The following is a 26,959-nucleotide window of genomic DNA, read 5'->3' on the forward strand; positions in this document are numbered from 1 at the left end:
TTCATATTTCTGAGGCTTGAAAGTGACCCATGAATTCCATCTAATTTGACTGTAGAAGTCACAGATAAATGGACCTCTCACTGCATTTAAAAGGGAGGACGGATGATTTCCTGAAGCTGACGGAAGGAAAAGCTTAGGGTATTCACATACACAGTGAAATATTGAACTGGTTCTTTAAATAATTTAATTAAACCTATCTCCAAGTTCCCCCTGGAACTCGGGATTAACAATCTCTGTTGTGGTAAAAAATGGCTTCAGTTCCAGAGGTTTCAACATAACACAAAGTGAGCAGGATACAGTCTTAGTTTTCTAGATTAATTAAGGCACGCTCTATTTGTAGAGCAAAAAAGGAAGAGACAACATGAAATTAGACATTACTCATCCCTGAGAACAACCCTTACAGCCCCTGAAAGTCTGGACTAGTCTTTTCTTCTTCTGCAGGAAAAAAAAAAAATCCAGGTAGGTCTAGCATCAGCGACTTGAGAGTACACATTCAATATCTGATCTCTGTCTGATAGGTCATATGACAGCCAATCAGAGGGATGTATCACATCACCGACAGTGTCCCTTAGCATCAAGCTGTATCTCCCTACAGCTGGCTGCCGTGACTCCACATCTCAGAAAGAAGGGTCCCGACAAAAACAATCCAAGCGAGGTCATTCTCTTTTGTAAGAGGTCATAGGCCTTTCCCAAGTCTTCTGCAATAATCAAATCAAAAAGGGGAGAGGACATCTGGGTTTAATCTTGACTCTTCCTAGAAGCTAAGTAAACAACACAATCCAGGCAAATGTACTAGGTTAAAATATAACCTCAACAACAAAAATGCACAGGAAAGGAAAGTCACCGTGCTAAACAGCCATAGTTCCCTAAATACAAGCTCTGTGGGTGCCTCACACTCACCACCCTCTGGTTAATTATGGCTACCTGCGACTGCCAAAGAAAACATGGCCACGGGCTGCTTTCAGATGCTCTCAGAACATGAGAGGAATGCTTTTGTGCAGTCCTATTTGGACCTCCTTATCTGATGGCACTGCGTTATCATCCTCCCACAGGGCCTTCTAGACCTCCCTCTACTTCCCTCACTGGACAAGCTGAGAAATCCAACCTGCCTAATATCATCAGATCAAAGAACTAAAAATGTCTTTCATTCCCTAAGGAACCACGGCAAACAAGCATGATTCTTGGACTTTGTGCTCCGGACGTATTTTATCTACTGTGCCAGGGTTCTGGTTTCGTTTCTGTTGCTGTGACAGAGAACGACTTAATTTATAAGTCAGGGGTTTATTTCAGTCCACAATTAGGTTACAATCCATCACTAAGGCAGGACCTTCAGACAACTAGTCACAACATATCCAGAGTCAAATGCAGGGAAAAGTGAATCCATGCAGGCTTGTTTTTTGTGTGTGCTCAGCTTGATTTCAGGAGCTCAAGAGCCCCTGAATAGGGAATGGGACTCCTGCAGTGGAATGGGACTTCTCATATCAGTTTACTTAACTAACACAATCCCTAACAGATAAGCCCACAGTGCAACACAATATAAACAGCCTCTCATGGAGCCTCTCTTCTCAGGTGATTCTAGGTTGCCTCTAGTTGACAGTTAGAGCTAACTACCCAGGTAGGTCAGTGATTTTCAAGTGAAAATGAATAGTTACAGACTACTTGGTCAATTCCTTCACCAAGAATCCATAAACCACTAATTACAAAGCTGATCATTTATCAAATTAAATTAAATTTCTCTCTCTCTCTCTCTCTCTCTCTCTCTCTCTCTCTCTCTCTCTGCAAATGTGGTGTGTGTGTGTGTGTGTGTGTGTGTGTGTGTGTACGCACACATGCGCATGCAAAAGTCAAAATCAGGTGTCATCCTCAATGACTATCCACCTTATATTTTGAGACAAGGTCTCCCCCTGAACCTGGACTGTGACTGGCTTCTCAGTAAGCTTCATGGATCTACCTGCCTCTACTGGTCCTGCACTGGGTTGCAGGCATGAACCACTATACATAGGTTTTTATGTGGATGCTGGAGATCTGAACTCTGGTTCCCTCACCTGTACAGTCAGTATTTTACCAACTGTAGCCATCTCCACAGCCGCATGTAAGTAACTAAAGCTCATTGCCTTCCAGTGATGAGAAGTAGAATCCGTTATCTCGATCCATTTGAACTGAGCTTATTGTAGGATATCACTTCCTTTACATCACTGTGTCTTCTACTGACTACAGAAATCGATGCCTCATATTAAGTAAAAAATTTCAAAAATATGCTTACATTTAAAAAATGCTCTATAGCCCAGGGCCAGCAAAAGGACTACAAGCTGATGCATGAATATTAGATTCATGGACAGATGGAAGAACAATGACTATGCAGGCTGAAGCAAAAGTCATGTGGGGATTGAGAGTCACACATTTCCTAGCCCTTTCCAATTTGTGCCAGCAAAAAGCCAGGCACACCAATAATGTTGACCAAGACTGAGCATTTTCTGAATGGTACCATCAGTTAACGAGCCCCAAGACTTCACATATAGTGATAAAGGTTAACAGTTTGACAGGCAGAGAATAGTTCAGATGTGGAAAAGGCCACTGTCGAGGTAACAAAGCAAGACACGAGACTGAGAGTCCTCAAGGATCAGGTGACGGTCCCAGGCCAGAAGGAGTCAGCCCCCAATTTTCCTTTTACATTACTTCCCTCTAGACGATGGGAGTCTAAATATGGACCATACAAAAATAAGCATTTTTGTTTTGGTGGATGGTAAATGGTGATGATTATGTTCGTAAACACTTCCTGTAGAAGAGAACACGAACACTTTCTCAGGTCGTCTCTTTTACCGTGTGTAGAGAGTTTAAAACAGAAATCAAAAGTCGTCCCGCCCGGTTAGTAGCTATGGTAACTTTTTATGCCTGCAGTAGAGATGTTCACTGACAATATGCAAAAGAAAAGCAAAAGGATATCTGATGATGTCTGCTGCAGCTCTCAACACTCCTGGCGCTGCCGTGCTTTGACGCAGTTCCTCATGCTGTGGAGACCTCCCCAACCATAAAACTATTTTCATTTTACTTCATAACTGGTTTTGCTTCTACTACGAATTGTAATGTAAATGTCTATGTTTTCTGATGGTCTTGGGTGGTCCTGTGAAAGCGTCATTCAATGCTCCCTCCTTAGGGGTTTCGACCCACAGGTTGAGAAGCACTGTAAGGAAGGCCAGGCAATTTCAGCTCAGGTTCTATTATTTAGAGCTCCTGTACTTCCTGACGCTGCCGAGGGGTCTCTACATTGTCTCTGAAGCTCAAAGAAAATGGGAAAGAATTGGAGTTGCTACAGCAACATTTTCCTCTTGGTAGATCTTCATTTCCCAGACGGAAAAGGTCTCTAGAAAGTTCCAAGATGCAAAAAGTACATCTATGCATGGTGAGATTAAAATCTCTCACTAAATATAGTGACGGTAAAAATCTCACTAAGGAACTAAAAGAACAAACTGTTTTCATCTTCTTTTATATTTAGTTTTGTTTATGTGTAAGGCGATTTGCCTGAATGTATGTTTGTTTACCTCTCACATGCCTGGTCCCTATGGAGGCCAGAGGAAGGGATTGGATCCCCTGTGACTTGAACCACCTGTGGTAGGAGTTGAACCCAGGTCTTCTGCAAGAGCAAGCCAATACTCTTAACTGCCGAGTCAGCTCTCCACATCCCCTTCTCATCTTTCCTTGAGGGAACTCATGCTGTGAGTCTTCCCACATATCTTTCTTTTATTGAAATTCATTTTCCCCTCACGTAATACATCCTGATTATGGTTTCCCCTTCATATACTCCTCCCACCTCCTCCCATCCCCTCCCATCTGAATCCACCCCCTTTCTGTCTCCTATTAGAAAACAAATAGGCTTCTATGGGATAATAATAAAATAAGACACAAATATAAACTAAAACATCAGAATTGGACAAAACAAAGAGAAGGAAAACCCCAAGAGAAGGTACAAGAAACAGAGACCCAGTCCTTGGCACACACTGAAACCATCAAAACACCAGAAGCCATGATATATATACAGAGAACCTTTAGGGTAAAACAAAAGTATATATAATATATATTACACATTGTACACATATTTTTACTACTATACATATGTGTATATATATAAAATACTGTGAAATTATATATAAAATAATAAGATAAACTTCTTTAAAGAAGAAAAAAGGAAGAGCCCTTTCGTTATGAGACAAGGAATCTCTATAGATGTCAGAGTTTATTTTCTGTTGGCTGTATCCTGCTGAGCATGTGGTCCACACTTAGGAGTAGTTTGTTTCCCCAGTAAGACTTTCTTGGAAGAAACTGAATTTTCATTTGCAAGTGGTTATCAGTCAGAAATTGCTTCTGGATTCAGGATAAAGGCATCTGTTTATTTCTCCTTTTGGGCTCTGGGTCCCATGTGGTCTGGGCTGTGAAGCAGGCCCTGTGCCTGCTGCCCCCATCTCTGAGTTCACACGGGCTTTCATTCTGTTGATTCCCATACATTATATTGCTTTACCGCTGTAGGCCTAAAGTTGGGTGATTTGGTGCACCGATCACCTTTCAAATCTCAGGTGACTTCCCAGATACATGTCAATGCGAATGATACCGGTGCTTTGCGGTTGTCTGGAATGAGGCAGCCTTGCTCAGTCAAGTGAGGACACATATGCTAATGATATCCAAGATAGGTAGAGCCATTCCTGTCAAAAGTAGGAATCTCAATAGAAATTCACCAGGGAGTTACATGCCTGCAGTACGAAGAGGAGAACATTTGATGCCTATTTTGGGAGAATAGCAGTTGAGGTGGTGACAGAGGTCAGACCCATGAAGAAGAAGATGTAGGTGGATAGAATCCCAATTTCATGACAGAAACTGAAGCTCGCTGATTTGAATTTGGACCTTAGAGCATGGGATACTGAGTGCACTTTTAATAACTGCGGGAAAGGGCACTAACAATGAGGCTGGGCTGGCGAGGAGAAATGACACTGAAACGTCTAGTAGGGAAACCGGAGACAAATAAGACTATCTGTGGCAACCCAAAGGGGATGTGGGAGATGGGCGTGGGATATGATGTAAGTGCCTTATTTTCTCAAAGGATGAAGAGGTCAGGTGGGAGGTGGTTCTGTGGTTAGCTAAGGAGGAAATAATGAAGTTCAAACTGAAGGCACAAGAAATACCTTGAGCCTTCATAGAAAGGATAGCGGGTCATTTCCTGCAGCTTTGGAATCATTACCTTTAGCAATGCCTCCTATGAGAACATTCCTGGGGTGGAAGTTCAAACAGAGCTGATGCATCTGTGGACTTCAGGCTAAAATAAGGAGTCTGCCTATAACGTGATCACAGGTGGGGCTGGAGAGACCGCCCAGCCACTAGGAGCACTTTGCTGCTCTAGCAGTGGTTCCAGGTTCGGTTCTCAGCACACCTACAATGGCTCACAGCAGTCCTGTTCCAGGGGATCTGACCCCTCTTCCGGTCTCCATATAAGGATACTCTTATAAACATGCGGGCAAAACACTCATGCACATAAAATAAAAATAAATAAATCTTGTATGATATGCTTGTCAGAAGTAAGAAGTGGTGTCTGCATCTTTTCCCTGGGTATTCAAGACTTCATACAACTTCTCACTTCCACTCACAGAAGGGATGAGGCTGGGGGCTGAAGTGACAGACGCGGAGATGTCTGGGTAACTCCGGGGCCAGAAAATTAAAGCCGGTTACTTCACTTGTCTACACAGTACACAGTAGTTAGAGGCCATTTTCACCTCTGTATCTTGATATGGATGTTGAATTGTGCATAATGACTAAATTCAGCTTTATGGTATACGGGTGGTAGTGATCCTGTTGAACTGTATGTGCAGTGTTTTAAATGAAGTGCTAGCAGGTCCTGACCTCAGACGCAGAGGACTCAGTCTGAGGAAAGGAAAAGGAAGTGTCAGATCCTGGCAGGGTTTCCCTTCAGCCCTTCCCTGAGGTTGGGCACTGATGACTGGAAGCCCTGTGCTGCTGGGTTTAGTAGTCTGAGCACTTGAGGAGAAAGATTGGGGACCTTCTAAGAAAACAATAAAGCAAGTTTTTAAGCCACTAACACACGTGGATGGGCTACCATGATCTTAGAGTCTTACTTATCTGCTGACATGATTATAAAACTAAATCTCAAAAAAAAAAATAAAGATATATTTCTTAAAGAAAAATTTAAATCGGGAAAAAATATGTTAAAAGATGGCCAGACTTATTTATACTAGTGAACACAGTTTTGCTTTCTACAAATGCCCCAACTATAAAGTAGGATTCCTACCTTAAATTAACTTTTATACATAAACATTAGAGACAATATCCCACAAAATATATTCACCTGTCTTTGTATCTGGTCACATTGTGGTGGGGGTAGGGAGATTTATCACTTTTTTTTAATATTATTATTTTCTATGTTTATTGGATCTTAAGAAATTTGAGTTAGGAGAAATGTTTATTTTTTAATGGATTCATTTTCCCTCTTAAATCAATAAGGACAGCAAAGTGGCATTGCAGAGTACTGGTTGTCCTTGAAGCAGAGGGTGTGGCTATGTTCTGCACCAATAATCTGACCCACATCAGGAGCTATTTTGGATAACAGGAAATAGTTATATTTATCAAACATCTAAAGGCTCACATTAGTGAGTGGCCGATTCCAAAGTGACTCTGCTGAGAATTGCATTCGTGCTCTTTAGTAGCTACTTAGGCTCGGTCTGTGTTTCCACTAAAACATTCCCGTTTGGAGTATCAACAACTAAGCCACTTAAAGCCAAATTCTCATTAAAACTCTGAAGATAGCTCTCCAGGAAGAACGTCACCTTAGACTGTGAAGCATGGAAACAGTTTTGCTTTTCTGAGTACAGATCCTCAAATTTATTTTCATAGCTGTGATTAAGGATTGACACTGTCATAAGTTTTAAAAGATCATCCCCCCAAAATATATATTGTATAAAAATAGTATTACTATCTTGTTTTAAATTAAATGAGCAAAGCATACTATTTAGTAGCTCACGTCTTCCCAAGTCAAAAGACAAATATTATAAGAAGTACTTACTAATTGCTATTCTCAAAGGTTGTACACATGGGCTAAAACCCGGCATTCCCCTGCATTATGAAGACTAGACTACTGTTACCAATCTGTAGTAAAAATGTCTCACTGTTGTGCCACAGAGAAGGAAGTGAGCATCCTTCCTCCTTCATATTCCATCTATGGCTTGGCAGGGCTTGGGGGTGAACAAGCCAGCTTGCTGCCTTCAACCCTGTGGCCATCTGGTGTGTAACAGGGAAGGAGCTCATTGGCAGTTATGTCAGACTGTGGCCTAGTTCCTGAAACCTGGCGTGAGTGTTAAAGCAGGAAGAGCCAGGACCTGCACAGATCGGCCCAGCACAGGCTAGGGAAACATTGAACCCACAAGGATCCTAGACCAGCTTCCAGAAGTCCTCTGACTCTTATGTATAACACCTTGAGGGGGACTTTGCGAAAGCAAAATGTGGTTACAATGTCCCTGGTAGTCAAGGTCCTGAGGGGCCAGGACACAGGTAGCAGTGTCAGAGTTGGAGCCCCAGGGTTGGACTGGATCGCAAACACTGAGGCTTTTCCATATGTGCTGTAATGCAGGGAAACCGTTAGATAGCCTTGCATAGCTGCATTCTGTAAGCCACGATCACACAGGCAAATAAAGATGAATCAGACAATACCAAAGCTTTCCAGGAGAGAGGTGCTTGTGAAACTCTACACAATAGTTAATAACTAGTTCAAGTGGCCAAGAGAGTCTTTAAAGAAGCTCCTCATTTCGCACAGCCCTACTGAAAGCTGTAATTATAAACTGATAGAAGTTAAAGGTTTCATATCTTCTTCTCTAATAATCTTGATCGGTCTCAACCTCTACCACTGTTCTACTTCTGCTAACCTTCAAAGGCACAGTGAATGAGATGTGCCGACTAATCTAGCATGCACTCAGTTAGTGTTCCAGAGACAAGAGAGATGGGTCAACAGATAAAGACACTTGCCTCCAAGGCTGACCACCAGAGTCCAGGATCCATGTAGTGGGAAGAGAGGACTGACCCCTAAAAGTTGTCCTTTAACAGTCACATGTATGCTGTCATATGTGCCTTTACTTTCTCTCTCTCTCTCTCTCTCTCTCTCTCTCTCTCTCTCTCTCTCTCTTTCTCTCTCTCTCTCTCTTTCTCTCTCTCTCTCTTTCACACACACACACACAAATGTAAATATATATATTTAGAAAAGATTTTCCATATTTTGCAAATTGGAAAAGATTCTAGGAGTAGCTGAATTATGGTAAAGGTCTATAATCTCAGCCTTGGCAAGGCTGAAGCATAAAGGTCATGAGTTTGAGGCTAGCTTGGTTGGGCTATATTGGAAAAAAGTAAATGAAACAAACGAACAAACAAATACCATGTCAAGTGAACAAATCCCTATAAAGGTACTGGCTGTGTCCTAACGTATCTGCGATATGTCCTAATTACTAGTTATATAGCTTGAGGTTGCTTGGTCCCAAAATGCCCCTGTGCTTAAAGGTTTGGTCACCAGTAGCATTGCTGGGAGATGCGTTGAGCTCATAGAATGTGGGCATCTGGAAGGTGGACGAGGGTATGTCCTCAGGTGTCTTTGTAGGACCCTACTCAGTCCCATTTCTCTTTGCTCTCTGGTCATAGCATAAGCACCACCTCCATCAGAGTCCAAATAATGGGGTTACTTGATCTTGTAGTGGGACCTCCCAATGGTGAGCCCAAATAAGCCCCTCCTCTCTAAAATGTTGTTATTCCAGGTATTTCTATGTAGTGATGGAAAATTAGTATGATGGGTAAAGTTCATAACTTGAATAAATGAGGCACACACTACCAGTCTAGCTTTTCAACTGTGTAATTAGCACGAATGTATTTGGGATCGGGAAGAGAACTTGTTCACTTATCATCATGATTAATCTGTTTGACCTAAATGTTTTGGTAGGAAACTAGATATTAAAATAATTAACATTCAAAAGCTAAACAGGATGTTTTTCTTAAAGAGAAGTATGTAATTATGATTGTCGGCAAATTTGTAACTATAGAAACAGATGATGTAGGTTCTGGTTTTATTTTGCCTTAACTGAGTGCATGGTTTTGCCTTAGGCAGTCTCAGAGTCCCAAACCGTTTATCAGTACAGCATGAGAGTTAGACCAGCTACTCTCTACCACTCCAAATCATGAAACTGTGTACCCATCAAAACAATTGCATTCCAATGGTGGGCTCCAATTAAATATAAAAATAAAATACCCGTCACATTTGTAAATCAGGCTGAATGCTCAAAGTTTGGTTTTTAATGTAATCAACCTCTAATATCGTGTGCCTCTTGACTCAGAATTGTGAGCTCAAGTGAACTCCCTCCAGCCTCCTGAGGAGTTATGACCACAAGAATTGTCTCCCATTTCAAATATGTATAACTAAATATGTATTAACTAAAAATGGTATTATTGGATTGGTGCCATCATAATAAGTTTATAAAGAAGTCTACAGGGCACTAAAAAGTGCTTCTGTGAAGACTGTGATCGCCAAATGTCCATGGAGCCCGATGCCCTCTAATACGCAGTAATGGCCTTGATTCTGCACTTGACTCCTAGATGTCAGTTACTTCATCTCCAACATAAAAGCGCCCAACTGTGAACGCTGAGATTCTACTTAAAACACAAACTAAAAGGAGGAGAAAATATGCCAAGTTTCCAAACATGCCAGAGCTGGCGCTCCTTCTTTGAATAGGACCAGGGCAAGCAGTTACCCTGAAAAGAAGTCATCCCACAAGCAGGGCGCAGTATTTGACAGAGTGAACTCATCAAGTCGAGCGGTGTTAAGGAGCGTGTGTTGTAGGAAACTCCGTGCCTCCTGTTAAGTGGGAGCCCTCGATCACAATGCAGATGAATCAGCCACAACACGAGTTCATGGTACAGGGTAATTCCAGGGTCTCCTTAATACTGTGTGAGAACCAAGGACTTTCCCAAGGATGCCTCAGGAAAATATCTCCTTGCCTCTTGATTTGCAAATTTGAGTCATGTACTCCATAGAAATAGAAAAAACAAAATTCCAATACTTTTTTTTTTTACACAAGATGTCATGTACCTCAAACTGGCCTGGAACACACTAGTAGCTGAAGATGACCTGTAGCTTGTAATTCTCCTGCTCCTTCTTCTTGAGTGCTGAAATTACAAGCATAGGCTAGCTGCTCCGTTTAGGTAGTGCCGGGGATCAAACCCAGGGCTTTCTTCAATCTGGGCCAGGACTCTCTCAACTGAGCTAAATCCCCTACCCAATGCACCCTTTTTATGTGCAATTGTTACAAAATCGTCTACAGTATTACTAATTCTAGGAACTAATAAAATGGATACAATTAGTCTGTGTTTGTCTAGAAATGCAACTAACTGCTACTTTGTAACAATACATCCTGGTCATTGAACATCACTTAAATATTTTGGGTAGAAGACAACATGAACAATAATATTTCATTTTTTGTTTCCAAAGAAAGACACTTGCACTGACTAAGTGATTGTGGATCTGCTTTTATGGTGGGCTACGCTGTACTCAGAGAGGTAAGGCCTTCAATAGCCCCAGGGATTATTTAACCCCTAGTGAGTTTGGATCACCTTGCTCAAGAATAAGTTGCCAGCTCAGTCATGAGCTGGGATGAAGCTGAGAGACAGTCCCGTTCATACACAACCAATTGAAGTTGCATTTTTGAAGTATCTGCATTTAAGCAGCTCTTTATGGTTCATTTCTTCTCCTCGTTTTTTCCCACTTCATTTTGGACAGTCTAAAATCTCCAGGGTCACGAGCTATACAGAGTATCATCTCTCGGGGCTGGCTATACTGTGTCTAAGCTGAATCCCACAGCTGTACCCCTGCATCTGTGCACCCCACACAAGCTTGTGCTCTACTACATATGAAATTAGTCTTAGCAAATGGATCAGAGAAGGTCTATGTTTGCCTTTTTCTTCTAATCCAGAAGCTCTTAACCTGTGAGTCGTGACCCCACAGGGTTCACATATCAAATATCTTGCAGATCATATATTTACATTATGATTAATAACAGTAGCAAAATTACTGTTATGATGTAGCAACAAAAATAATTTTATGGTTGGGGGGTCACCATAACATGAAGAACTGTATTAAAAAGTTACAGCATTAAGAATATTAATTACACAACTAGACTTGTCTGCCATCTTTGAAGACCTCAAGGTCACTAGCAACTGTGTAATCTCAAAGCACTATGCACTACTGTAAGGATATCATGTTTTCTTACAGTTCCTCCGGTACTAGGACCTTGTTGATAGCTGGTGATACTTGGCTTATCAGTTCATAGCGCTGAAACTCTGTTCACTCTTCCTCAAACCAAGATATCAAACTGGAGTTTTTAAGTTCACTTCCCATCTAAGTAATCAGCATATATAGGAGTAGGAAGCTGTGCTTTATAAGAGAAAGACATTTTCAGGACGCTAAATTAGAGCAGTGCTGCAAATTCAAGACAAGCTTAATAACAATAATAATAATAAAAAACAACAAAAATGAGTAATCTTCAACTCTGAATAAAAAACACACAAGAAAATTTAGTTTTCTCTCTTGCTAAATTTGTACAATTGTTCCTACCCGTTTTGTGGAAACCTATTGACTCACTCATTCATCAAATTCATACTTACCCTTCATTATATCTATCACTATTAACCAATTCTAGCATAATAGTTTTCTCATTTCTGGGCTTGCTGTCCCCTGAGCATGGGTGCTCTGAGATGTTTTATGTCTGCAGTGAAAGGATCTGAGCTCAATGGATATCCATGAAATATTTGCTTCCAACTCATCTCAGTTCAATTCAAGCTCTTAATAAATAGTGCATTTGTGGTCAAAATTGATCTGAAAAGCTGACCCGTCTACTCTGTAGTTTCTAAAATTCTAAACAAACATAGAAAAAGGAGCAAGGCCATGCAGACTGGTGCACTGGATGCTATGATGTAAGTTGTTTAAGGCAGAGCATGGAAATAGCGGATCTTATTCTGACTGGCCATACCCAGTATTTACATTTCCTGGGGGGATGTTTGAGCTGAGTCTTAAAGCCTGGAAAAGAAAGATTGATTGGGGAGGAGAATGATGTGATGAGATAAGTTAGTTTCGAAGCTAGAAAGGACCTAGAACTGAAGCATCATAGTACACAGCAATGAACAAACATGCAGGTAGGTCATCAGCGGGACCAGATGATGATCTGTTTTATCATGATGAATAGACCTTGGGGCTTACAGTGAACTGGACCAGGCTTTCAATAAGGAATAGAACAGAATGGGATTGAACTGGGAAGAATCCTTTGCTACAGTATCCAGAGTAGATAGAACCTAACCAAACTGCCTGGTTCTGGCTGTACTGTCTGATTCTACTTTTTGATGGACTCTCCAAGCAGTGCAGGCCCATCTCACTTGAATCTGAGTAAAATGCGATCGTGTGGGAGAAATCTAGAGAAAGCAGAGGATCCGAAGGTGCTGCCTGCAAATCTGTGATTAGAGAAGCTCTTGGCCAAATGAGTGCTGGGCCTCACCACATGTAGGAGCACACACAGCCATGAACACCAACAGCAAAAACGACGAGACACAAACCGAGAATTGCAGGATTCTTCCTGAGTCAGTGAACAGGTCACACAGCAAGAAAGAACAAGCAGACAAGAGGGGCTCAAGTGTCATGGGAACAACATTGGTGAGTCCCGTGATGGGAAAGGAAGCAAATGGATGTGGGTGATTATAGCATTCAAGGTAAATGCTCTTTTTAACGTGGGTGGGGACCAGTGTTTACTAAACATGAAAGATTAATATCAGAAGAGGAAGGAATTGTTTTTAATCCAAGAGGTCACTGTGAACAATGGGGGAAGAAAAAAAAGCACACACACAAGTTACGGTAGAAACCACTTTTAAAATAGTTAAGCAAATTTCACTACACCCAAATACTTTCATACATAGGCCAAGGTCATGCATAGATCATCAGATGCAGAACATGCCTGGCATGTCAGAAACTTCTCTTCTGTTTTTATTTATTTATTTGAGAACACAAAATCATATTGTTGGCCTAGCTTCAGTCTTTTTTGCATGTCCTCTGTCTATATTCTTACCATAATTTCCTATCTAAAATAAAATAGTGCGTTGCTAATTAAATACCTACAAATAGTAATTGCTTAAACTATGGGCTATCGTTCAAAGAATGGGAAAAACATATTTCTGTATTTATATGTTAATATGCACAGGAAAAAACATTTAATTCTTAATCAACCCCAGTCTGAAAGGAAAAAGGAGAGAATACCCTGGGAGGGGAGAATACATTTTTTAATTGTTTTTAAGTCTCATGAAGCATATAAAAGATCTAACACAAGAAATTGAGTCTTTTTTCTCTTTATAGCTAGCTGATCCTTTATATTATACATTTTTGAAAATCTAAAGTCTATGGTCACCTTTAGGGTCTTTGTCCACCACACAGAGGACAATCCAAGGTTCAGGTCAGACCATGACAGGCAGGCTCCGTGGTGACTGATAGAGCTGCCACACTGTAAACGCACTTCTGCCAACTTAGTGACGTTGCTTTGTTGAGGGGAAGTCCTGTGGCTCAGACAGTGTGTCAGATATTCCAAAGACACAGGACATCACACGTTCTCTCCCTGTCTATCAAGCTGGCCCTGGAGGAGCCAAGTAAACAATGACAGATTCTAAGAAAGCAATGTCATCAACTCCATAACAACATGGGAAACTAATCTAGAAAAATAAGGAGCTCAGGTGAAGATTCAGGAAAGGGAGATGTGTATGGACAGATGTAGGAGAAATGTGACAGTCCCATTCAGGTGAAATACATCAAGAGTAGCCCTGGTCTCCTGAGGACCATGTTAGCTCCAGGCAGAAACCCGAACTCTGTAAGAACTGAAGACTGCTTAGTATCCAATTAAGAAAACCTAGATTTTGGGCCCCAATTTCACTTAAGTGCTACATAAAGAACAGAATTGTATTTAATGATAGCTTCAGGAACTTCTTATTCCTCAGCCTCTGAGACTCTTGAAACACCTTGCAGCCTTTGGCAGAGCCATTCTTTGTTTTTCCAGAAATGTTTAGGTCTTTTAAGCTCATGAACCCGTACCTATTTGAGCCCGTATGTAAAGCATACAGACTTTTATGTAGTGAATTTACAGAAAGGGGTAGACATAAACATTAGTGACGTTGAGCGCCATCAATTACTTCCTCTCTACACATCCCTTCAACTTCCTTATCTCCCGTTTCCCGTCTCCTGTTGCCCCTCAAAACTGGCTGCAGCATTGCAGTCTCCTATGTTGAACCCTTATCATCCCCCACCTCCGAATTCTTAAATATCTATCATTGAACCATCTTTTCTTTCCCACCCAGCCCCTAGGTGACGTCAGTGAAATCCATCTCTTTAACTACACACCAAGTGTTGACCATGAAAGAATTATTCTATTTTTTGAAAACTCAAGGTTTTGTTTTTTGGGTTTTTTTTTCTTTTTTTCAGACATGGTCTAATTTTTCTAGCCTAGCTCATCTGGAACTGTCAGTCCTCCTGCCTCAACCTCCTGAATGCTGGCTCACTGGGGCCGCCAATGCTGGTTTAACACCACACACTTTTGTAGCCACTTTCTCTCAGAGACTCAGCATACTGATTCCCATCTGTTTTGGTAATTAGCACTTGTCCTGTGAGATTACAAGGATGCCGCCCTGTCAGTGACAATATTCATGTGGAAATCCATGAAAATTTGCATTTTCAAACCAAAGAGAAGTAAGTAGTTGGGAAGAGTCAACACATATTCTAAGTAATTGTGACTGAGAGGCACTATGAAAAGATCTTTAAAATATAGTCACTGCCTGCAAAAATATTTGTAAACAGAAGCAATGAGACTTTTTTAAGACAACCCAAAGTAACCCCAGGAACCCCTATTGTGTGTGTCTCTTCACATTCAAAATATATTAAACATATATAGTATATACGCTAATTCCATCCGTCCACAGGGCTTAGACATTTATATTATATAATATCTTCTTATGTTTTCCTTTAAGCTTACATTAAAATTGATTGGCTAAGTTATAGTACATTTATTTTCTTAAGAGCAAATGAACTCAGCAGTGCAGTATGACTGCTCATCCATAATTCAGGATTGCAGCCTAAAACATTATGCTCAGCAAGCACAAATATTGGCAAAGGTGAAAGATTGAACTGCTACAGTAGCAGCAGAATCATGTCGCAATCTGTGAGTGCACTTGAATTCAGAGAGCTGGGACTACAAATTAGAAGAGAAAATAGTCAACAACCCAACTGCAGATAAAACAAGCCAGACAGTAAAACCAGCTTAGAGTTGAAAGAAGGCCCGGTCCTCCTTGTTAGGTATTCATGGTTCAGGTATTCATGGTTCTCAAGTGCAAATAAAATATGGTAGGAGGGATTAAAAAATGTGATTTATCTACCTAGGCAATGAAAATGGAGGTTTTATTCTAGAGAATTCTTCTTATGAACTTTTAATTTTGAAAATAGCAAATCTGGCTCTATTTAAATTAGTACAAATTCATCTCTCCTCAAATGAATTTCTTTGCTTGTCTTAATTTTCTGCCCAGCAATACCAGTCCTCTCTTTATAAGAATCTTGGTCATGTGTCAGGGGGTTCCTAGGAGTGAGCAAGGCTTCCAAATTCCCCTGACAAATAACCGTTCTCCTTTGCCAGAAGGACTAACCCCTGGGGATGCACAGCATCTTAAGGACATACGATGAGAACCGAAAGTGAGCTTTGGTGGCTGAATCAGCAGAATTAACCCAGCAGATCAATGTGGTAGCGACACCCAGGGTGGTGACTGTCTGTCTGCCCTCTCTTTCTTCCTCTGACGCTGCTAGAGACGACATTGTGCAGCAGATCTATCGATCACCTCTGCTCATCAGTCAGCTATATATGCGGGACGGTCTATGCTTACCAATGTTCTCTTCCCAAATGTCAGTGTTCAACATTCTAACTTTGTCAGATAGCCTTCTGACTTTCTATAACGTTGACAAAAAAGGAAGAATGACTTATACAAGTATAGTCACCCAATTATATAATAAAAGCCCTGAATGCATAAAACCATTAATGATCCTCTAGGGATCTGAACAATCAGAAGAACAAACATGACACATTATTCTTCTGTGACTATCAGAATCATTCACCATACCACAGCTCTTAAAGATTACCACACAAGTTCTGTTTAATATATTATACCCTTGAACTTCGAAACATAGTCCTGAAGGGAGTGTAGTCCAGGAGTCGGGGACCTGTCTGTGTTTTGCAAATGGGACCATGGGAGTGACACAGACATCAGGCAGACCTGGTGTGGCATGGAGATGAGGCCTCAGCTTCCTCCTCCACCTCTTTCTCAAGATAAACCATTTACTTAAAAAAAATAACAAAACAACTTTAAAGCATAAATACTTTTCAGTCTCACTCACTTGAAATCAAATCCTCTGTAGTTAGAACTGCCATTCACCAAGGACAAGACAAAGAAGATGGGGTAGGACTGTATTCTGACCCTGTGGGGGTCCCTTCAAATCTTTCCACATATAACCTTGGTGGCCAGCATGTAGCTTATCTGGAGAATTTCACCTTTAACAAGCTCATGGGCAAGTCTTCCAACACCAAAACAACATTCTGCACATTTTGATAGGGGTCTTACACTTTCCTTTCCATCATTGATAAATAATGCCACTGGAACATATGACTTAACATCTCCCCCCAGGGATACAGCAAAGGCATATAGTCAGGAGCAACAGTCTCATCTCCACAGTTCAAGATGTACAGCTTAGTCTGAGTCCAGGGTTACTGAACAAAACCAATCAGAATTTTCAGTTTTTTGGTGAGGGGGTAGGGAATGGGGTAATTTGTGTCCTATTTTCAACACAGATCTGTTGTTTTATTGAATAAGCCAGAGAGAAGTCTGACTAATACTGATGTCATGAATCAATACAGACTGATAAGCACAGGTAAGGACCCTTAACTACGAATGTTCTCAGGGAAACTGGGTCTCTGATTACACATGGAGCTCTTTGTATAGCATTGTCATGGCGACCCTTTTAGGACAGTAAAGCAGACCCACAATCACAGTGAACTGTATCTTTTCACATGATGTATAGACATCTTAAAACAGCATGGACTTATTAAAAACAATAAAAGGCACCGGTCTATTCTCTTCTTTGCTATAACTCCATAAAGTTGAATGGAAGACCAAGAAAATAGAAGATATTCTGAGATAAAAATGATACTTTTAATTGAGCGTATTTTAAAACTGTAATTTCAGCTCACCTTGTAGCCTCTGCATCACGTTGGTGATGTCCCGATGAGACCTGGAAGATGCCCGGGAGGTTGCCATGGTCCTTCTTGTAACATAGAACCAGCACCAAGTGAAGTATCTCAGCGCAGGGGAATATTATGCTGCTTCAGATAACATCCACAGTCCTGTATAGACCCACTGGGTCTCAGACAAATCTCAGGCACTTTTGGTGATAAGCAAGAGGACAGCATTGTAATCCCATGAACTTCACATTCTTCTCCTTCTGTTCTTAAGTAGACTCAAGAACCTGGAAAGCAAAGCAAACCAAAACACAATACGAAAAGTAACTACCATAGTGTGTCTTCCGTAGTGCAAAAGGAGGCTATCCCTCCTCCTTTCCAAAGTCGGACTCACTGTTGAGGGCTATGTAACTAATAGATAAGCAGCTGATGTATAGAAAAACACCAGACAGGTTAAAGCACTGCTCCAGGTTTAGAATTACTGTGATATGCACCTTAGTTTGAATGAGCAATGCCCTGCACAGGCTCCTTAGTTAGCACCTGACTCGGTTGGTGGTCCTATTGGGGAGGTTACGGACCCTTCAAGAGGTGGAGCCTCCCTAAAGGAAGAGCATCTCTCAAGATGGGTTAATAGCTTGAGTCAGCTTTCTGGTCCTTCTCTCTGCTTCCTTGTGTGGATGGACTTGATCTCTCTGTTCCCTAAACCTGCCACCAGGCCATCCCTGCCTAAAAAAAGTCAGACAGTAGCTTCTTGACGTCGATAAATGTAATCTGAACAGGAAATGCTCCCTTGTACTGTTTTCTTTTTTTAAAGTACAAATTTAGTGACTTATAATGTCCAATCAAAATGCTGGACTTCACTTCTTGATGTTTACATAACCCCTTACCTACGCCATTTTCATTGCTTTACAGTCATTTTTCTCCTATTGTTTCATTTACATCTTCCAAGAACAACATCATGTCCTAGCTCCTAGTAAACATCTGATGAATGGACTCACTACAGATAGGGCTGGGGTGGAACGCTTCATTGGGTTCATTGGTAGAGTAATTAGTCTGTGTATGCACAGACTTAGGGCTAATCCCCAGCAATGCATACCTGGCCATTGTGGCTCAGACCTGAAATTCCAGTGCTCAGGATATAGAAGCAGGAGAGCCAAGCACACAAGGTCATCAGCGTCTCGATATTTCTCAATGTCAAGACTTCACTGTCTGACTTATTTCAGGCAACCTACTTTTTACTTTTTTTATGGCATATTGTATTTTGCCTTTTCTCTTGCTGTGATGAGACAGCATAATTAAAAGGAACTTCAGGAGAAAGGGGGACTTATTTTAGCTTCTGGTTCCAAAGTCGTAAGCTCAAATGCATCGTGGTGGGGAAGGGATGGTGTGGTAGCAGGTGTGGGGAACACAGAGACCCCATTCCATCCACACGAGGAAGCAGAGGGTCACAAGGTGGCTTTCAGGGCCAGCCTGGGATACATGATATTATCTCAAAAGGTAAAACAAATAAGAAACCATATATGTATGTAAATTATTTCATTCTAAGTAGGATTTCCAAATACCCTCATTTTAGAAGGCAAAAATGGACCTGAGTTGTTGTTTGTTTGTTTTTCTTGAATCTTTCTCATACTCTGGTCTGCCAGTTAACGAAGTTCTTGTATGCAGCCAAATGAAATGCTTTCCTCAGGAGATACAGGCTGCTATTAGGTAAAGGCATGGGTCACGACGCACAGTTATATGGTTATATATAGCTATTTCTCCCCCGCCATCGCATCTTTTGAAGACCCAAAGATTTACAGAAAGATTCTAATGTAAGTAGTAAGACTGGGGTGGGGTGAGGTAATCAGATGGAGCATTGTCTTTCTAACCCTCTCTGGGTTCTCTGCTTTGCTAGTGCAATTGATTACTCTCATTTTGGGGGTAAAAAGGAGGCAGGCATGTAGTTAGTGAAACCCTGACATTGAGAAATGTGCTGCGGGCAAGGCTTTCGTAACCCTAGGGTAAGCTGAACAGAGTCCTGCTAGAAAGGAGAGCAGTGCTTCCAGAGAAACACTCGATGAAGGGGCACACTGAGGCCTTTGTACACCCGATCTTTACGGTAAGTCACTTCGAGTCTCCAGGAGACAATGCTGATGACAGAGAAAATAGGAATTCAGCTGGGAGGCAGAGGTCAAAGGCCAACTTAAAAGTCTAAAGCAAGCACAACACACACATATGGAATGTCCCACTTGACTGAAGGAAAAATAAAAGTAAAGAGGAGTCTATATGTGTTACACACAAAAAATAAGCAAATAAAGAATGGGTTACATAATCAAATATAATGACACGTTGTTAGGTGTTACATCACCTTTATGTTAGGTTAGGTTATTTATTTATGTTATTTATGTTAGGTGACATCATAAGAACGCAGACATATTGGACTCTGGCTGGAATGCATCAATGTGAAACTAGCCATATCTTTTGGAAGCTACTGCCTGTGAAAAGCAAACAAGCAAACAAACAAACAAACAAACAAACCACTGACTGTATGTTCACATATCAAGAGGGTGTGCTAAAGCAGAAGGCCTCACTAACTGCTCACTTCCGTTCAGGTGACAGTGACCCACCGAATGGCCTCAAGGGTTAGGGAGGCAGAAGCTACTGGGAGGGACATGTATGGGAAGGGAAACTCAGCACTTGGCCTCTTGTGGGTAGGAAATAGACTACTCAGTGGGTGGAGCTTCGAGACATGTAGGTGCGAGGGAGAAATAACTCTATAGAACCGTGCGTCATGACCTATACCTTTACCTAATAGCACCTGTATTTCCTGAGGAAAGCATTCTGCCTGCCTACATACAGGAGCTACTGTAACTGGCAGACCGGAGTCTGAGAACCATTCAACAGGCCTCATAATAATTCACACCTTCAGTGTTAGGAGGTCAGGTTCCTCAAGTGCAAGAATGTAGCTCACTGACCTCTGTCATGTCAACGCACTCATCTGGAATCTTCCTAACATTCGGTATCTATTGACATCACTTAGATATAACTAGAGGAGAGGTAAGGAGAAAAAAGTGGGCTAGAATTTTTGCTCAATACGAGGGCACTTGATTAGCATCTGGGGAAAAAAATTAAAACAGAAATTGTTGCAACCCCGCAACCCCATACCAGTCCATAACCCATCATGGAGTTCATAGATGATTAAGACAGTCTCATACACTCTACCAAGAATTGCAGAATTAAAAGCTTTTCTCTGGAAACCTCATGGAAATGATCCCATGTTCATACCCATGTCTCAAAAAGGCTAATCTTAGAATCCATTGCTCCCATTTCCCTCTTCACATTCAACTATGATTTCTCTGCTTCTGTTCATGTGTGCCCGGATTTACTGCTGCTGCAGAGCTCATTTTGAAAGCCTGAGATCAGAGTTAAGACTGCAAAGATAAATGTGGCACAGAACCTATTTTTGAGGGGTGTAGGACATAGTAAGAGAAGCTATGTAGAAGAGATAATTTTTAAAAATCCCGGGAACAAGTATGGAGGTAAAACTAGAGGGACACAGAAGACGGGGCTGTAGCAGTTTTCGGGGTATAGAATGATGTCCTGAGAAGGCTTTCACATCTAAACCAAGTTTGGGGGAGTGAATCAGGTGAAGAAGAGAGTTGGACCCAGGGCTTTTGGGAAAGGCAATAGCATGGAGACCAACAGGGTACCTTGATATTGAAGCTCTGTGCTCACAAAAAGGCAGAGTGATGGAAGGCCCTGGGCGTTATGCTCAGAGGTGTGATTCTGGTTCTCTACAAGGCATCGAGGAGCCATTAATGGGCCAGAAATGAGAAGACATAATTTAGAATTGTTTGTCTGAGATCAGATTTCATAGAGCCGGTGTTGGCCTTGTATCTGACGATAACCTTGAGCTTCTTCTCTTTCTGCTCCTAACTCTTCAGGCTGGGATAATGGGTAAACACTACTGTGTTCCACGTATACCATGATAGGGATCGAAACTACACCTCTGCACACATTAGACAAGCACTTTAGTAACTTAGCTACATCGCCAACCTGGCTACCATTTTCAAGGTTATTTTTGAGGTAAGGTTGAACAATCCAGGAAGCTAAATAAGGAAGGCATCTTGGGGATAAAGGTGGGAGCTGGATGAAGGAGATAGTGAAGAGAAGGTAAATGAAGAAATGTGCAGGAAGGGGACTTTATAATGTTTGGTGACAGGGCAGCTAGGATTGCAGAGGTCTGGGACAGCCAAGATTATAGGAGCTAAAAATATGCATTTATAGGGTGGAAAGAGGGAAGTAAGAGGTCTTAGGAGACACTAGGATTTGAGGTATAATTGGTGGTCCTCTGGGGGATTGTCAGTGTCCCTTCATATCACCACTCTGTGAAAACTCCAAGCTACAAAAGGGAACAGCATCACTAATTACTTAACTGAGGACCCCATATGTCCGACATCTTCCCTGTCTACCTCGGTGGGTGCATATTTCTCTAGCAGTAATGACCCATATAAGGGTAAATACGTGCTGGCTTGTATTTACTACATTGTAAGCTCACTTTACAGTGAACACCACTGGTATAGGCACAGTGACATGTTTTGTTTTGTCTCTGTAGTACTGGGGATGGTACCTAGGGCTTGCGCGTGTTTGAAAACTACACCATAGTTTTTAACTTTTCTTGCCTTCCTCTTTCAGCCATCGACTCCAACTGTAGCCATAGATGCATGCTGAGCAGTCAATGTTGAATTTTAAATTGTGTGACTGAGTGCATGCTATTCTGTGTCTACGAATTTCTACTGCCTCTCACGGAACTTCTTCCTCTAACGCAAGAGTTGGTGCAACATCCTTCCTTTCTCAGGGCTAAGATAAACTATTTCAGTTTCATCATTTGCCTATGCTTACATGCAATATTGTGGAACTATGCTTTTCTTGCTTTTGACGGATATGATAGGATCATGCGATTGATAAGAGATTTAAAATTAATAAAAAAGAAAAATTAAAAAAGGAGACTGGTAGTTTGGAAACATGAGTTCAGAGCCTCACTTTGTGCCAGATAGTGGGGTAGTTTTGTGATGAACTTGTATATGGGACTTTTCAGCAAGAACTTGTCAGAGAAAGTGAGGTTTCAGAAAATTCTGGCCAAGGAAGGTCTAGAGAGGACTCTTGTACTATTCTGATGATCTCTGGTGTGTTCATGTGTGTGTGTGCCTCTGTATGTACTAAAGGAAACTTGTGCATGTGCGCATATGTGTGTATGTGAGAGTGAGTGTGTGTGAGTATGTGTGTGAGTGTGAGTGTGTATGTACATATGTATTGAGTGTATGTGTATGTATGTGTGTGTGTGAGTGTGAATGTGTGTATGTGAGTGTGTGTATGTGAGTGTGAATGTGTGTGAGTGTGAATGTGTGTGAGTGTGTGTGTATGTGAGTGTGTGCGTATGTGAGTGTGTGTGTATGTGAGAGTGTGTGCATGTGAGTGTGTGCGCGCATGTGAGAGTGTGTGTATATGAGTGTGTGTGTGTTTGTGGGTATGTATGTGAGTGTGTATGTGAGTATGTGTATATAAGTATATGTGAGTGTGTGTATGTGAATGTGTGTATGTGACTGTGTATGTATGTGAGTGTGAGTGTGTGGTGTGTGTGTGTGTGTGTGTGTGTGTGTGAGAGAGAGAGAGAGAGAGAGAGAGAGAGAGAGAGAGAGAGAGAGAGAGAGAGAATCTCCCTCAGTCACTCTCCACCTTATTTTCTGTGATGTCAGCTCTCACTGAACTTGGAGCTTATCAGGGAAACATGGGATTTGGACTGTGAGACTCTTTGATAGACCATTTGCCTGCCACATATAAGACCTCAGGTTCATTCCCAGCAGAAAAGAATATAATATTTGGCATATAGTTTCAGCAAATCACTGGCTTTTCTTTTTCTTTCCTTGGCCTCATTTTCTCTATCCTAGACCAGGAAGAGGCTCCCTAGTGAGCTTCTAAAGGTGGTCTAAGTGACAACCAGACAAAAAGCAATGGATGTTCTTCCTCTAGGGAGGCTCCACCTCTTGAAGGGTCCATAACCTCCCAAATAATAACACCAACTGAGTCAGGTGCTAAATAAGGAGCCTGTGCAGGGCATTGGTCCTGCAGCAACAGACATGCCCACGAGCTGCCTAAGAACATCATCGGGGACAGATGCAGAACCGCCATCTCACTTCGCCAATGTTTTCCAGGTAGTTTTTAACAGATGCAGGAAACTGTGGGTGAGGGACAGGTATAACACCTAGAGAGTCCAGGCAGTGGTGAAGGCAGACAAGCCCCTCTTACTGCTGTGTAAGAGAGAAAAGCTGACATAAACAACAAGCAGGGTGGCTTTGCAAAGTTGACGCCCAGGTCAGCATGGGAACAGCCACCATCTGCTGCGCACAGGGGGAGAGCAAGGGCAGAGGCTCTTCAGCCTGTGTTATTTAGATTCTCCTGTTGAGTGAGTCTCTCCTCTCAACACAAGCACCTCTGTAAAGCCCAGCAACCAGATATCACCATGTTACTTTCCCTGTTTCTACTCAAAATGTACACTAGGCTACTCTGGCACTTTCTTGTTTGTCCCACTAAAGAGGAATAAAATTAGGAAAGCAGTGGGAGAAATGGTTCTAGACCATGGGGATTCACCTCAGTGCAATATAAGAGTTTTTAGTACTAGGAGACTGTGGGAAAAAGACCAACTGTGCATTAACCAGGCATGATGTCACTAATTTATAAACACATATCAGGAACTGAGACCACAAGCACTCAAGTAAGTTTACAACAATGAAATATAGCTATTAATTTAATGTCTAAGCATGCAGAGAAATCCCTGATTTAGACTAAAGTCATCTCATTCTCCTCTCATAGTCGAGTCTGTTACTGGAATAAATTCAAAATAATACGCAATTTTAAATCCAATCATTTTTCTCTAGCCTCCCATTGGTACTGGAGCAAATTAATAAACATTAAAATGGTTAAAACCGGACTCCCTTGGGTTAATACAAATGTATTACTAATGTATGTGTGGAGATCTTCAGGAAAGTGCCCCTCATTATTCACAATTAAAAAATTATTAGGGAATAATAATAATAATTACCTTTTTGAGAAAGATAAGAAAATAAAAACGTAATCACAAGGCAGTCCAGTTGAAAACCAGTGTCATGAGTCAACCTTTGTGAATTGTCTAGAGTATAAAGTTGCTCGTGATATCTGCCGTCCTTGTTCACTTTGGGGTATGCATGTGTCTCAGCCCTTGCTCAACATTCATTCTCATTAGGCTCAACCAGAAGGAAGCATCATGTTTAAGAAGAGGATGTCCACACAGACCAGTCTTGTGTCCTGCACGCTAGTCACAGGCAGGCTACAGGGTGTGGCCACTGGAGCTGTGAGCATACCTTGCCCCTTGCCTGACGATGGGCTTCTCAGGATCTTCCCAGCCGCACCTCCTCCTTGTAGGAAGCTATGTCTACCCAGTAATTATGAGAACATAGGACCCAGTAAGACAGCAAGCAGCTCTGGATAATCTTGAAAGACCAAACAAGCTTTCACTGAACCTCACTTCCTGGGAGTAAAAGAAAAGTTCTTTATCAGGGGACAGGGGACAACGAGACAGCTTGCAAAGAATCCTTAGTTTAAAAAGATACAAATGAGGCTCTCACCCCTGGCACTAAGCAAATGTTTCTTAATGACTAACACTGTAACAGTCAATCTGGAGATTTTCTTTATCTTCAACATGAAACATATTACATTAGTCATGACCAGGCACATTTTATTCATCTGCCACCAAGTAATATAAACAGATATTAAGCACAAGAAAAATAGATGTGTATTTTAGCTGAGTGCTATGGTGTCAGGAAAATTTTAATCCATATTATTAAATTTTTATCATGGAGAATAAAGGGCTTCTCACAGAGAACAAGCCTGGTGATTCACAACTAAATCAACATTTTATAGAGATGTAGGTCATATTAATAACCTTTTCTTGATTGAAAATTGTGCTTTCTACTTGCATAGGTAGACTGGCTCCTATATCAAATGATGACTTGAATGTAGTCCATAAGTCTAAGAAAAATAAATAGGCCTGGAAAAAAAGTTTATTTGGGGATTTTTGTAACATTTACAGATATACAAAATATTTTTGTAATATTTTCAGAAACATAAAAGTTCCCCCCCCCAAACTAAAAAGCTCAGAAAATCACGATCCAGGGAGCTAGGATTGCTCTGCTGACATTTTTCTTTAGGGTGCACCTGCCTCTACAGACCAGACCTGAACTTGAAGCATCAAGGAGTTAGGTCAAACCAGCAAGCCCAACCTCTCTTTCTTTGCTATTAGCTGCTACATTTTGAGCTTTAGTACTGCCCTTTGTGCTGCACCTGCCTCCCTGTGAACCACCATTTCGCAGGTTTCCTCCCTCAGAGGTGCAAAACCTCTCTGGAAAATGTCTTTTTGGAAAGTTATCTTGTCCTCTAGTGTAGGCTCCGCCTTGAAGCAATTGCACCAGGGGAGTCTCCTGGGCCTCTGCACAGTCTTCAAGCCTTAGGCTCTGCTGCCCAACTTCCCTCCCCCCAACTCTTCCTAAAATAGTCTAGGGGTGGAGGAAGGGAGGATCCGCGAATTTATTCAGCGCCTTACATCTCGCATCTGGTAGTAGCAACAGTGCAGTGCGGACCATCATAAGAGAGTGGCTGCCTCTCGCTTGGGCATCTCTGGCGCCCAGGATATGTGCAGCAAGCGGAAATGACAACTCAGAGAGCGGGTATTAATATGTACGTACGAGATGCAAAGAGGCTAGCCAACCTCCTTATCGCCTTCCCCAGGAGTGTCACACACGTACACACGTACACACACCGCCGCCACCACCCCCCACCTCTCCCTGTGGTTCGCAGCGCGTCGGCGTGCAAGCACAAACTTGCTGCAGTGTGTTGCCTTACACCTGTCATTCCTCCATCTCTCTGTCTCTACCTTTGCTATTTACCTTGATCCGGCCTTGTTCAGGTTTCAAGCGGCGAGGTGACGCTAGCGAACGCCTCTTCCAGGCTGCGTGCAGCTCCGGGTGTGCGCTGCCGCCCTGGCCTTGTAGCCGGGTCTCCGGCGCTGTCCGCAGAGCTGCGGGAGCCAGGATGCCCTGGTGACAGAGTACAACAATCCCAGCCCAGTGTGGGCCGGTGCTGGGGTTGGCGCACACGCGCTGCTCTGCGCTGGCTGCTGGTGGCTATGCCCTCCCTCCCTGCCTAGAGGATCTGTCCCTCCTCCCGACTGCACACCAGGGGGTTAGGCCTCCCCCCTCCCGCCCCCTGCAGCTGCTGCTCCAGCCGCCAGCGGAGGTCGCCCCAGCGGATTCTGCCTCTGAGCACCCGCCCAGCACCTCCCACTGCCCGCCACACCCCCTCCCCAACCCCAGGATGTGCGGGTCACCACACAGACCTAGGGGCGGGGACCTGGAGGCTCGTCGCAGGCTTTTCCCTACCTCTTACTGACTTGTGGCCACTTCTCTAACAGCCCTTCTGTCAACCACTCTCTGCTAGCCTCTGCCAAGGGGTCCCATTTCTGGGGGGTATGGTTGTCTCAACAACTTAGAGGTGCTGCATCGTGCTGTGTTGCTTACTAACTTTTGTCCACATTCTCTACAACAGGGTTGGCTTCTGAACAGAAC

The 26,959-nt window shown here is 42.2% G+C and overlaps 1 protein-coding gene across 26 annotated transcripts in view; it reads right to left on the reverse strand.

Annotated features, from left to right (window-relative positions):
• Nucleotides 1-26,648, reverse strand: part of Syne1 (spectrin repeat containing nuclear envelope protein 1) — a 471,163-nt gene extending 444,515 nt beyond the window's left edge. For 11 of the 26 annotated variants that reach the window (XM_039101506.2, XM_039101510.2, XM_063270600.1 and 8 more), the window contains exons 1-2: nt 26,282-26,568; nt 17,337-17,611 (exon numbers count right to left, since the gene is read on the reverse strand). In XM_039101506.2, coding sequence (XP_038957434.1) covers nt 17,337-17,403 — 67 coding nt within the window. In that variant the 5' untranslated portion in view covers nt 17,404-17,611; nt 26,282-26,568. Of the gene's footprint in view, nt 1-17,336; nt 17,612-24,700; nt 24,868-26,281 lie in introns of all 26 variants that reach the window. The other 15 variants (XM_039101511.2, XM_039101503.2, XM_039101499.2 and 12 more) reach the window with 8 other exon arrangements.
• Between the last annotated feature and the right edge of the window lie 311 nt (nt 26,649-26,959).

Source organism: Rattus norvegicus, chromosome 1 (genome assembly GCF_036323735.1).
Source record: "Rattus norvegicus strain BN/NHsdMcwi chromosome 1, GRCr8, whole genome shotgun sequence".
Taxonomy (NCBI): Eukaryota; Metazoa; Chordata; class Mammalia; order Rodentia; family Muridae; genus Rattus; species Rattus norvegicus.